This window comes from Anabrus simplex, chromosome X (assembly GCF_040414725.1).
Source record: "Anabrus simplex isolate iqAnaSimp1 chromosome X, ASM4041472v1, whole genome shotgun sequence".
NCBI lineage: Eukaryota > Metazoa > Arthropoda > Insecta > Orthoptera > Tettigoniidae > Anabrus > Anabrus simplex.
Genome location: NC_090279.1, coordinates 139150781 through 139165043, shown reverse-complemented (window position 1 = coordinate 139165043; position 14263 = coordinate 139150781). Strand labels below are relative to the sequence as shown.

Sequence of the window (14263 nt, the reverse complement as noted above, 5' to 3'; positions counted from 1 at the left end):
TCTGTTCCTAAAGTCGTTAGTGGTTAGCACATGTAAATGAGGTTTTGGTTTGATCACTGCCTTCGTAATAAAGAGGCCGTACTGTAAAAAGCGCGCCAAACCCATCAGCTGGTCAAATTTAATGAGCTAAGTGAATGCTACGAGTTGCGATTGAAATTCATTCCATGGATAATTGTCACTGTTGAAAGGCATAACTTAACATTAATTTAAGTATATTGAATGTTCCTTCTTCAAACTTATCACATCAGAATTGACGTAGATAATGAGACAGTAGGGGAGCAAAGACAGTTCACCTCCCAGAAATGTGTCAGCACCCGAGGTCTAGTAGTGTACCAATGCAGGTTCCAATGCAAGATCACCATCTTTATAGGCTCTTAGAAGTTGCAAATATTTTACGAGTTGGTTGGGGTCCTTACACGGGCTAACGTGGGATTGTTGTTAACTTTGAGCCTATATGCACACATTTGATGGGTAGGGACTTGTTTTAATGTAATACGTGCTTCAGCAGCAGCGTTTCCAGGTACAAACTTAACATCTTTCGATAACAATGAAGCGTTGAAATTTTCTTCTACTTTATTTTGCATATCTTTCTAGGTAACCTTCTGTCATTTCTTTATGGATACAGTACTTTTGCATCCATCTCTTGGCATAGGCCAGAGTAAAATGTAGCTTCCTACGAACTCCCAGTCAACATCCATGGCTGTGACAATATGGAAGCTGCTAGGGTGCATCTGAGTGTTATGAAAGGTGCTGCTCACAGGACCAGTCGTGCTGCAATAGTAGTACTTTCTGACCCAGTGAGGAAAGCAATAGCAAACTACCTCACTCCTCATCTTGCCTAGTACGCCTCATTTTGGTGCTTCCATTGGCTTTTGGGGTTTCTTTATAAATGCATAACATTTGGTAGTGCTATTTGAGGATCCAACCAGCCTCTGGGCTGGTGACCTAACAGACAGACATCTTTTTGGGATGTTTGCACGGCGACAGAACGTGTAATACACTTAGAAAATGAAATAAAACCATACGGTCTGATGGTAATGAAACACTGAGTTCTTCTTCTCCTTTTCCATTATTATCAGCATCATTATCCTTATTATCATAATCATGAACTTGCCTCTCTTTATCTCGAAATGTGTGCTTAGTAACAGAACTTGTAGCGCTTGTAGTGCTCATAGATCGGACATGCTAAGATAACAGCTGACATCTTAACGACGAAGGCGTACGAAATATAAAATCTACCTGCTTTCTGACAATTTCTAACCACATCCGCGCGGATTTTGAACTACGGGTGCAGGCGCAGCATACCACGTGACCGTGACGTCGCGACCACGTGCTCCTGTGTGTAAACAAACTCACGTGTTGGCCGCGTGCTTTTGTAACAACTGCCAGGGTAAGAGCTGTCATCTTAACGGACCCAAACCTCACTCTTAAGGACAATATAGCATCGCAAACCTCACTGCTGCCCTCCTTATAGCGCTAAACCTAATTGCTGCCACCTTATGCACGTCGTGGAGCGGAATATAAAATCCACGTGCTTTTTGACACCTGTCAAGATAACAGCTGCCATATTTAACCACATGGGCACCGAACTTTAAACAACAGAACATCGCTAATCCCACTGCTGCCATCTTGACGGGGCTAAACCTCACTGTTACTACCTTGCTTATACGCTTTTCTGTTAGGTTACTGGTAATCGTTAAGCTGTTCGCATCATCGAAGTGTAGAGTAACAAGTGTCTAGTAGATTTAACTTGTATCTTTCAATGAAGAATCTGTTAGCAAAAAATTAAAGTCCTTCGTTGAAAAACCTATTTCTAGCTATATTTGCAAAGTGTGTGGAAAAATATTTCCCGAGATTAACACAAGAAACGTCAGGAGATATCACGTAGGACAATTTTCCAATGTAAATATTGTAGAAGAGAGTTCAAGAACGCATAGAACGTTCAACGTCATGAAGCTGCGTGTAATGTAGATTCAGCGAGAAGAAAATATAAAGAGTTCAACCGTAGTCAAGAAAACTTTGATTAATTTTTAAAAAGTACACCTCTGCGTGAGATTTTTAATTCTCCGTTGCTGTCTTGGCATGCTTCAAGTTCTGTTACTAAGCACACATTTCGAGATAAAGAGAGGCAATGTCATAGTTATGAAAATAAGGGTAATAATAGTGATAATAAAAGAAAAGGAGAAGAAGAAAGAGAAGATCTCAATACTTCATTGCCATTAGAGCTTTATGATTTTACTTCATTTTCTAAGTCTACTTCAGGTTCTGTCGCAGTGCAGGAGATGCAACATAGAGTGGAAGAAAATTTCAACGTTTCATGCTATGGAAACAAGTTAATTTTGTACCTGGAAGCGCTACTGATGAAGCACGTATTACATTAAAGCAAGTCCCTACACATCAAATGTCTGCATATAGGCTCAAAATTAACAACAATCCTATCTTACCCCACGTTGACGTAAGATACTGTAAGGACCCCAACGTAGTTGTAAAACGTTTGCAACTTCTAAGAGCCAGTCAAGATGCTGGTTACTCACAGTATAAAAATATTTTTGAAATACAACAAGAATTACGTTGTGCAGGTATTATTGACTAATAGCTCTTCAAAGTGAAGAACTTTCCTGCAAGCTCCCTCCCGACAGCACAACAGCCTAAACACCTTCCTACCTTCCCATCCCTCACCTTCACTCTCATCTACGTCATCCTTCTGTAGCATATAGTAGAACGATTACCTATATTGGTACAGACTCTTTTCCATCATTCTCCCATCCTCAGGGTGTTAACTCAGCTCTAGCTGTAAAGCCGGACTCAAGCCCTAATAAAGAGAGGAGAGGCTCCCTAAATACTATAAAAATGTAAGCAATTTTGCCCTTTAGAACTTTTGCCGGTTTGCCCTTTATCCCATTAGCCCTTTAGGCCATTAGCCCTTTAGCCCCTTAGCCCTTGAGACCTTTATGCCTACGAGGAGAAGGTGTTCTTTTACATTTTTGCACTTCTAATAAGATATCATTAGCGCTTTAGCCCATTAGCCCTTCAGACCATTAGCCATTTAGGCCTTTATCTCTAGGAAAGGGGAGGAGGAGGAGGAGGAAGAGTCATTTTACCCTTTTGTCCTTCTATTAAGATGTGGCCCCTGAGTTCCATTCCCTATCATGTGTGTAGCACGATTTATTCGGCTTTATCGCTCCTGCATTAGCTACAAGCTTTTATAAGCAATGCCAACAGATTCAATTAGTATATTCCCAAACATAATTTCAAGTTACATTGTTTATTCGATAATTTGATCGACTGCTAGGTGTTTAAATGTAACCAATATATTTCCTATGGCACTAGGCGTTCTTATAGCAGCCCATGTGTGCCATCTTGTGCAATGGTCCATAGCCGTAATCTTTCTCCATAATAGCTCCTGTATAGCCCCCATCTTGTGCATTCACCCATGGAAATCATCTTTCGACCTAAGAGCCGGTGTATACCCACCATCGTTTGCAATCGCCGCTAGGCCGTCTCATAAGACCTTCTGTACATCCGCAATCTTGAGCAGTAGGCCTCTCAGCTAGCTTTCTCTAAAAGAGCTTCTGTATAGCCGCCATCTTGCGCAAGAGCGCTTAAGCCATCTATGTGTAGGCACCATCTTGCGCAAGCGCCCCTAAGCCGTCTGATAAGAGGCTATGTATAGCCGCCATCTTTCGCACGTAACCCTAGGCCGTCTCATAAGAACATGTGCCACCTTGCGCAAGCGCCCCTAGGCTGTCTCATTAGATGATGTGTATGGGCGCCATCTTGTTCAGTTGGCGTCGGGAAGGGCTCTTGACGTGAAACTAAGGGTAGTCACTTCCAGTTGGTGGATGTAAGTTTAGGCTCTCTCTCTTAGGCGTCGGGAAGGGCAGCTAGGCGTTAAAGTATGGTTAGGCCCCTCAACATAGCGACTGTAAGGTTAGATTCGCTCTCTTATGCAAAATGCGCAAATCGACATTGCTTATCTACTATACTGGGGTTCAATGACCTTGCATTGGAACCTGCATTGCTACACTACTAGACCTCGGGTGCTGACTCATTTCCGAGTGTTGAACTGTCCTTGCTCCTCTACTTGAGACCGCATAGTTTAGGTTAGGTATGGTATCTTCTCGTGCTGAGTAATATCAACTCAAGGGACGTAACACTTCCCGTGGAATTTCTTATTTAATTGTTATCTTACATCACTTTTAGGCGGAAGTATAATGTGTTGCAAATTTTTAAAAAGTGTATGGAGTTTCGCAGTTGCCACACAACTATACAAGTAAGTACACACTAATATGAGGGTCGCAAGGCCAGCGCTCAACCGCCTGAGTCACTCAGCCCGGCAACATTTTATGCATACTTTTTAACATCTTTAAATCATTGCTGGTAGATAATGTTTAGATGTTTGAAGCAATGTAACTTAATAGTTAACACTTAAGTAATAATTAAGAAGTTATTCCTCGGCAATTTCCGTGAATGTGGGAAGTAACTAACAGATTTTACAAGTCGGCGTATTAATATTTGGGAAAACATGGCTATTCCTAATCAAAAACTGATACAAATGTTTGTGTAGAAGAAAGGGACTGAAGGGTAGTGCCACAAGTGTCAAGGAAAAAACGAAACAAGAAAGCTACTGTACGTTTGACCATTATTATTGGTAGTAGTAGGACAACGCGGATTCAAAAACAATGGGTGCTGCTTCAGCAATGTCCCACGAGGTCATTTACCCCTGGCAAGGTCTTTGGACCCATGATGTCACGGTCATGTGACCATGACGTCACGGCCACGTGCTCGTGCATCTTGACAGACACTAACTTCACTTTTGTTTTCTTACGCGGATTTTTTGGATAAGTGCTCATGGCTAAACTCACTACTGACATCTTAACTGGTCCTAACCTCATGCACTTGTTATAGCAGGGACTTTGAATAAGTCGGCGATTCCAACCTCACTGCTGTCATCGTAACAGGTCATAAACACGTGCACTGGTTTGGCGCGGAGTTTCAATAAGTGTGCATGGCTAACCTCACTGCTGTCAGTTTGACAAGTCCTAACCACGTGCTCGTGATGGGCGCGGAATATTGAACGACCCTAACCTCACAGCTGCTATCATGACGGGACTTAGCCACGTGCTGGCGCAGAATTTTAGGAAGAGAGAACGACTGGGGGCGTAACTACACAGAAACTAGTTTTACAGCCAAGTAACTCTTCCCGACACCACCTTAGAATGGCCTAAACTCAGAGGATCCTAGTTTTAAAGCTAACTGCCCTTCTTAACATACGCCTTTCCCGACACCTTTTTAGAGAGACCTAAATTCAAAGGACCCAAGTTTTAAGGCTAGCTGCCCTTCTTGACATGCCCTTTCCTGACATCACCTTACAGAGATCTAACATCACAGGTTGGAGAGATGCCCCTTCCCAAATCCATATTTGAGATCCCCTTCCCGATGTGACCCCTGGAGGGGTCTATCCTTACATATCTTGTGATATGCGCCCCCTTCCAGTCGCCATCTTGTGCAAGTCTTAACGTCTCCATCCGACGCGTGACCTCCCCCGTTACAGAGGACCGGCAATGCATTGTGCTGTGCCCTCTACCAAGAGCAACATATACAGTCTGTTGCTACCTTATATTACTCATACATTCCAGATATAAATGTATGTTTGTAGCGATTTGAATAGTCAGCATACATTCGCCCGTGTTCTGAACAGGGAAACTTGGCTTGGTTTTAAATATATGTTAGGAGCGCGATAACTTGTTGGTAAAAAAGATAGAAATTGACACGCATTCAGACGGTGATTGCACGGAATAAAACTGAACGGGAATCTACCTCTCTTTCCTTATTTCTCGAATATAACATCAACTTTATGACGCAAACACAACAGTCACCTTAACAGAAAAAATGTAGTCTTGAATTCGTTCCCTGTTCTCTCTGTTCAGTTCTAGAATAAAATATCTCGAGTACATGCAACACATGGATTCGAACCCTGATATCTCTGATTAATGGTAGAATAAAAAATAATCAAATAATCAAACTACCTCACTCCTCATTTCGTGTCCTCCCTGAACCATTTGTGCGTTTATTGTCTCCATATTTGTATTAATGTATAATAATTCTTTGTTGGGTAAACTGAAGAGAAAAACTCTCAAGCTTCGAACGTGTAAATCACACTTAAAACCTACTTAGATAAAATTACATAGACCTGACTTACGAATTGTGATGCGATTACAGTTGGTAATGATCTTGCCTGTTATATTAAATCAACATTTGTGAATATTTCATAATTAAGAAGTAGAGACATAATATTACGTCCTTGCATTGCCTCTTTGCGTGACGTCATAAGAGCAACAGAATAACCTGTACATCACGAAGGCAGCGGTTCGATACCAAGTACCTATCAGATTAATTCCACGAACTGTATTACTGTACTTTAAAAGTTGTGTTAAATTCAAATGGCGCATGCAAACATTTTGAATATAAAGAAATAAAACACGTGTATTTATAACATAAACATAAAATATTATCCGTCCAACACAGAAGAACAACTCTGCAATTGAGAACACACGGTACCGTTATCATCCAATGTCCACTGGCGTTCTTGCGGCCATGCACAGACACGTCCAACTTAGAGCCCACGGACGATGCACAGTGATCTGCGCTCGCCAGTGAAACTGCTAGCATCAGGAGCAAGAGAACCTGGAAAAGGTACAGAGTTCAACAGTTAACTATGACTGAAGTGACATTCTAAAGGAGGTTGTGACAGAAAAGAACACTGATTTCGGTTCCATCTATCCAACGTCAGTCAAACAAACACATTACCTTAGTTGTCGGCCCACTTTGACAACTTTGATGGTCAGTTAACAAAACAGCGCGCAGTATTTACCTATGTAATGTAATCGTCTGTTTCCCCGTGCAGTTTTATGTATTCTGGAAAGATTTATGAACTTGATCCAAACTACTTCTTAATTATAATCATGAGAGCTTAATGAACTTTGTTAAAGGAATATACGTATGTTAAATTATCTGACAATTCCACGTCCCTTGTTACATTTTCTCCCTGTCGTGGCCTACATTTATATACTTTAGTAAGACTACAGCCCCATCTAGTCCAAGTAACTATTGTGCGGGGAACTCGTCCTGTGGTAGTTTCTCACTGAACACTGATTGCAGTTACTTGCACGGGGCAGAGAGCGTGAGGTGCACAGGTAATATTTACCAATACAATATATTCGGAATTGTTTTTCTTTCCTTTCTAACTCTTTGAACGTGAACCAAGAAATGGAATTTCAACGCTCGAGAAATGTACAACATATCTGGGGAGAGGACTCGCGTCTGTCACAGTCTGATGACCCGTGCTAGTCTTTACAAATGGAAAACTCATAATTCACGCAGAGAAGCCGCAGCTTCCAGAGCACATTACATTGGTTGGGGCTCGAACTCTGATATCCAATTCGTAAATGGTTTTGCAAAAGGTAAACCGAATCGGCAGGAACCGTGGTTTCTAGTTTTACACCAGACTGGGCTCGAACCCTCGATTGTAGTTCACAATGATTTTAGAATACGCCTGTTTTCGGGGCAGTATAATACATTATTTACGATTGCCTGACATCACGGACCCTTAACGCAGAAGGGGTATTTTACCCACGAGTTTAGTATTACCTGGTTACCCTCTCTATATTAAGGAAACCAAACACCAGAGAAAGCCCTACATACATTTCACAGAAATGCGGACACCCTAACTGTCGCGTGCTTACTAAAAACATCGAAATCTCTCCCGAGATTCACATAGTTAAAGTTCTGCCATACGTTGTTAATTAGCTCATGTTCAAGGTACTGAGTCGCTTCCTCTCCCTTAATCCGCCATCAGATGATACACACGAAAGTCAATCAGTACAAGAAACCTTGGCTCAAAAATTCACTCTTTAAATAGAGAAACAGCTGCTCTTTCTGGAAGGATTTATTTTTATACATTTCGATTCGACAATCTATTTGATGTTATATAAATTGATAGGCTGATTAAATTGTTGAACTACTGAATGATTGAATGAAAACTGACTGGCGATAGCTCACCCAAGCTCCAGATACCAATTTTCCTTCAGGTTGATAATGTCCTTTCAACAACAGGGAGCAATAGGGACATTTGTCCCAGAAAGACAAACTACTAGAATATCTGACATTTCAAGGTATTTCACACAGGTGACAGCATATACAACTTTACGAGGCCACGATACAGTGAACATAAAATACCTACAACTTTTCTCTAGTATTCTACCATACATATTCTCTAAATGTGACAAAGTTGGACATAACTACCTATTTATCTCTGAGCACCTCCCCAGTTACTTGGCAGTTTGCATGAAGGAGCTATACCAAATTAATTCAGAGTCTATAGTATCCCCGGCATGAAATGTGATAAGCGGAAGCTGAGGAAAGTATTCTTTATGGTTATATTGAACACATCTTTAAAATGTCAAATTGTTCTGATAGAAGAACATTTTTGTTTAGGAAAATTCATTTCCGTGAGGATCAACTAGCAGGGCCCAAGCAAGATAGAGCAGATATTTTATATTCAGGAGGCCAAATGGACTGCATCGCTATTTACCACTGCAGGGCCTATCAACAGGGCGGTACAGGTAAGAGAGGACTATTGGACTAGAATAGGTGGCTACATTTCAAGAAAGCAAGACCATTGCAATGGAACAGGTGAAGCATTGTCTCGTCATATTATGATTAAGAGCGAATTCTGCAAGGCAGTGTTACTGGACGGCGGTGTTTCCTTGTATATTAATTACTGTGTCGATGCTGTGAAAGTAGTACATGTGGATAACTGCAAGTACCCAGGTGAGCTTTACAGATCTCTTCATATGGTTATGGGTGTATTTAGGGGTCGCAGTAAGGATGTAAACCAGAGCCGTATAAGTTATTGGTAAGACCCTTTCAGCGTGTGAGAGACTCACCAGTAATTTTTTTTTTTTGCTATTTGCTTTACGTCGCACCGACACATATATGTCTTATGGCGACGATGGGAGATGAAGGGCCTGGGAATGGGAAGGAAGCGGCCGTGGCCTTAATTAACGTACAGCCCCAGCATTTTCGTGGAGTGAAAATGGGAAACCACGGAAAACCATCTTCAGGGCTGCCGACAGTGGGGTTCGAACCCACTATTTCCCGATTACTGGATACAGGCCGCACTTAAGCGACAACATCTATCGAGCTCGGTCTCACCACGATTACTTGACTCAAGAACGACATGAAAAGATCCACAGGAGAGCAGCGTGATTTGCTCTGGGTGGCTTCTGTCAAGGAATAGTGTAATGAAAATATTGGAAACTTCGGTCTGGGAAGACTTGGGAGTAAGAATACAAACAGCTGAGCTGTAATGCGTCACCTCACGGACACTCATACTACACACACAATACTCTATACATGGACATTATCAGGGATATACTTTCAAGTTTTATGCCCCCATGACCTAAGCACCATCACAGTCCTGGTTCTGTGGCCTCTTAGTACACTTTACACGCATATTCATTGAGGAAAGAATGCTGTACAAATAGACTGCCGAAGTGCAGTATATCTTGGTGTGAGGAAAGCCATCGTCAGAAGATCAGGAGCGTTTGAAATGCGGGTCTACTGTATTAACCAGGATGAATAGAAATGTGCAGCTCTCCTACTCCGGTCATATCATTAGGCTCCCGCCTCCAAATGTTTATACAAGGGAAGATCGAGAAAAGAGGGGATCTGCGAGACCCCGCACGTGTTGGCTAAGGGGAACCTTCGACTGTAGTTCAGCCAACAGCAAAACTAAGATCCAGAGTCCAATGACGGGTACGGCACTTCTATCCAGTGTGATTTAAATATTTAGGCACACAGTCCGGTCAAAGAGACGGGAGGATAAAAGTGGAACTACTTGCATAGAATAATGTACTATTAATAACGGATTGTTCCTCTATAGCTCGCGTGGAGAGACCGCACTTAACTGTATAGCTTGGTGCCTACTGTCCGCACTTAACTGTATAGCTTGGTGCCTACTGACCGCACTTAACTGGTGCCTGCTGCAAATGAGCTCCTGAAAGCCTCTCTATAGCTCGTGTGGAGAGACCGCACTTAACTGTATAGCTTGGTGCCTACTGACCGCACTTAACTGTATAGCTTGGTGCCTACTGACCGCACTTAACTGTATAGCTTGGTGCCTGCTGCAAATGAGCTCCTGAAAGCCTCTCTATAGCTCGTGTGGAGAGACCGCACTTAACTGTATAGCTTGGTGCCTGCTGCAAATGAGCTCCTGAAAGCCTCTCTATAGCTCGTGTGGAGAGACCGCACTTAACTGTATAGCTTGGTGCCTGCTGCAAATGAGCTCCTGAAAGCCTCTCTATAGCTCGTGTGGAGAGACCGCACTTAACTGTATAGCTTGGTGCCTACTGACCGCACTTAACTGTATAGCTTGGTGCTTACTGACCGCACTTAACTGTATAGCTTGGTGCCTGCTGCAAATGAGCTCCTGAAAGTCTCTCTTTTCTCTCCGTCGACTTATCTCCACCTTTGTGTTACATCACGTTCCCTTGTTTAAACATTCATCAATCACAAATATTCCACTCAAATTCTGTGAAAATTCCACTACTATATTGAGATATTTCTGCCTTAAGTGGTGAAATGGTTTGGTACAATAAGTACCGGGTTCGATTAGCTGCCGTGTCGGGATTTTAACCTTAATTGGTTAATCGGGGGCCGTGTATTTGTGATGTCTTCTAAAGTAGGAGCCGCATCCACAGAGACATGCAGGTCGCCTATAAGACCTACCCCAGGCCTGCTCGGAGGATATTCGCCATTATTATTATTATTATTATTATTATTATTATTATTATTATTATTATTATTATTATTATTATTATTATTTGTCCAACCCTTGTACCGTTTCCTCTACGGGGTCGTGTATGAGGTGAGATGAATCTGTCGAGGCGGTTTTGTTATGACCGAATGCCCTTTCTTATCAGAAAAGTTAATGAGATGAAATATGATAGTTAGAGAGGAGAGGGTGAGACCCAGTGCCGGCACATAGCCTACGCTTCCTCTTGTCGAATAGCAGCAAGGGGACTGCTCATGGCTTAACGTCTCCATCCGACGGTCGAATCACCAGCAGCAGCGTCATATGCTCTCACTCCGTATGAGCACTGCAGAGACGTTTGGAATTTAATCAAGGCTTATCTAGTGATGAAAGTAGGACACCAGCAATTCCCCTACCCTGGCGGCCAACATTCTGATGGTGAACGTTCTTTCGACCAACGGGACTCGAACCGGGTAACCACGTTGTCAGGGCCATTTAGACTTCAACGCCTTAACGATCATGGCCACGATGCGTCCTCTTATTATTATTATTATTATTATTGTTATTATTATTATTATTATTATTATTATTATTATTATTATTATTATTATTATTATTATTATTATTATTATTATTATTATTAAATTTCCACTCACCGGGCGAGTTGGCCGTGCGCGTAGAGGCGCGCGGCTGTGAGCTTGCATCCGGGAGATAGTAGGTTCGAATCCCACTATCGGCAGCCCTGAAGATGGTTTTCCGTGGTTTCCCATTTTCACACCAGGCAAATGCTGGGGCTGTACCTTAATTAAGGCCACGGCCGCTTCCTTCCAACTCCTAGGCCTTTCCTATCCCATCGTCGCCATAAGACCTATCTGTGTCGGTGCGACGTAAAGCCGCTAGCAAAAAAAAAAAAACAAATTTCCACTCCAAGCCTGACATCAACTCTCCCTTGACCCCTTGTTATCAGCTACAGAGAAATAAACAAACACTCACCAAGAGAAGCGACATCCTTACGAGTTCTGACATTTATCATTCGCTCTGGCTTGCTATTTATTTCATTGACTTGAGTGTTAAGAAAGTCCCGCATGCTGAATCCAGCCAGCTCGCTTGCCGACTGGATGACCTCTCCAACCTTCGACGTCATATTCCGATAACCGAGCGGAGATTTATCACGCAAAAAAACTATCTGTGTGAGCCTGTAACAAAAAACTATGCATAAAGACCAGATTTTAACAAATCTCTTGCATTTTGTGACCACAAATCTTACATTTATTCAATAATAAGGTAGCAGTTAGTTTAACTTTATGTTTGGTTCGATAACTGTCTGGGCCTCCAGTGAGCTGAAAAGGAGATAGAAAATTATACAATATCGACATTCTTTCCCAAATTTACAATTTTGTGGCCTTGTTAATGAGTTCTAGAGTGCGACTCACAACAATATTGGTACCCTAAACCAGCAGCGTCTTTGTTCAGGTACGAGGGCGACCAAGTCGATGTTCCACGAGAAGTTGGAGACTTGATTTCCTGTTTATGGAACATCAACTGGAAGAGGTACAAGAGGAGTTTAGTAGCTAATATTACAAGTATAACGGAAGGGCCTGTGATTACAATGGTCAGTCGCATCAAACGGGAAGACCTAGGGTTGTAATCTTGATATCAGTTGCTACGACAGACGTGAATACTTTCTTAAGCTTCCTGTACGTGTGTAAATCTTGACAGCATTTTCATATATTTCAGTTAGATCGTTGTATTCGTCTTGCGGTTTAAATTAATTTTGTTCGCACAAAAATCACCCATGCACCCGACGATGTCATTTTCGAGATTCTCGGCGAGGTTTTTGAGGTGCGACTGCCGCGTTTAAATGACAACAACCACAGCAACAGAGGAGGGTTCGATTTATTATTATTATTATTATTATTATTATTATTATTATTATTATTATTATTATTATTGATACGGGGATACCCGTGGAGCAGAAAGAGGTTAAAGAAGGTGCTGGGGTGAATGGGTCTAACTACAATGTCAAGAATTGAATTTAGAACTTAAACTGAAGGTTATATTTTCAGAACTCAAAATTTAACAATTTTTACAGGTACAACTAGCAAACACAAAAAAGATTGTGAAAAAATTCAAGATTCAGAACCTTGACACCTTGGGCTTTAAGGGGGATTATGACTGAAATTTGTGGAATATGTGTCGAAAAATCACTTTTTGAGTTTTGTGTTTAAAAAATAGCTCCATCTTCCCTCCTTCAGAAAATGTTATAAATTTCCTTCCAGCGCCATTTTTAAACCTCCCAGTGGCTATTTAAAGGGAGAGCGCGTGGGATTTCATGTCCGGTCCACGCTCTCTTTTTACTGAGACGCCACAATCGTCGTTGTTGTTGAGTTGTTTGTTCGGAGTTTTGAATATTGCGCGAAACATTTCCCTCCGAGGACGACAGACACTCAGCTACGCAGCCTCCTTTCATTTGTTTACTTCATAGTCAAAATAATTACTAAAATAAGAAATAATTTACTAGTCCAACAAAAGGAACTAAAAATGTGTTGCAAAACAAGAGTAGATTTATTTTAGCCACACAAGTGCATTTTCAAGGCTGCATATTTTCCCTTCTATGTTTACATTTTTTACTTAGTATTTATACTAGTCGCGTTGTGGAAGCCTGTTCCTATTTTAATTTGTATACAGTTTGCACGAGAAATCTTATTCCTGAGTGATAAAATTATTTATCCAGTGAAAAGCAGTACCCTAAGTTCATTTTACTGTGTATATATAGTGTGAATATTTTTAATTCAGTGTATTTAACGGGATAGTGCTTTGTTTCCGGTATATTTGTAATTATATACAATGTTAGGTTAGGCAAACATCCTGTGTTATGATGAATAAAGGGCCCAGAACTTCTTATAGGTCAGGAAAGAAACGCCCTTCCAGTAGAAGTCTGGCTGCAAAATTGAGATATTCTGCAAGGAAATATTAGGAGGTAAAGCAAGGTACAGCTCCATTTAGGCCTAGTGAGGAGGTTCCTGATTCTAGTACCTTACCACCTCCAGTTATTACTGTTTCAGAAAGAAAAATCGACTCATTTTCTGATTCTTACCCTACCTCTAAATGTTCTAATTTTGCACCTGTAAATTACACCTTAGTACATAGTGATGTGTGGAGTGAACTTCTGAAAGAACTGCTATGTGGTGAGTGTCGAACCAAATCAATTTTCATTCAGTTTAGAGAGAGCCATGGTTTTTCCTCTAAAATTATTGTTAAATGCAGAACTTGTGATTATGTTTCTGCAAACGTATATAGTTCTCCAAGAGTGAAAAATAATAATGCACAGAGGCCTGCTTTCCATGTGAACAATGCTATGTTTGAGACATTTAGCACTCTAGGTAAGGGTCAACAAGGGTTGGAAAAATTCTCTGTTGGTGGCATGAACACTTTAGGACCTAGGCC

General features: G+C 41.4%; 1 protein-coding gene across 1 annotated transcript in view; it reads right to left on the bottom strand.

Annotated features, from left to right (window-relative positions):
* Window positions 1-11832, bottom strand: part of LOC136886594 (hemolymph lipopolysaccharide-binding protein-like) — a 42498-nt gene extending 30666 nt beyond the window's left edge. The window contains exons 1-2 of the mRNA XM_068230513.1: window positions 11810-11832; window positions 6562-6687 (exon numbers count right to left, since the gene is read on the bottom strand). Of these exons, the coding sequence (XP_068086614.1) occupies window positions 6562-6687; window positions 11810-11824 (141 nt within the window). The 5' untranslated portion in view covers window positions 11825-11832. The remainder of the gene's footprint in view (window positions 1-6561; window positions 6688-11809) is intronic.
* Between the last annotated feature and the right edge of the window lie 2431 nt (window positions 11833-14263).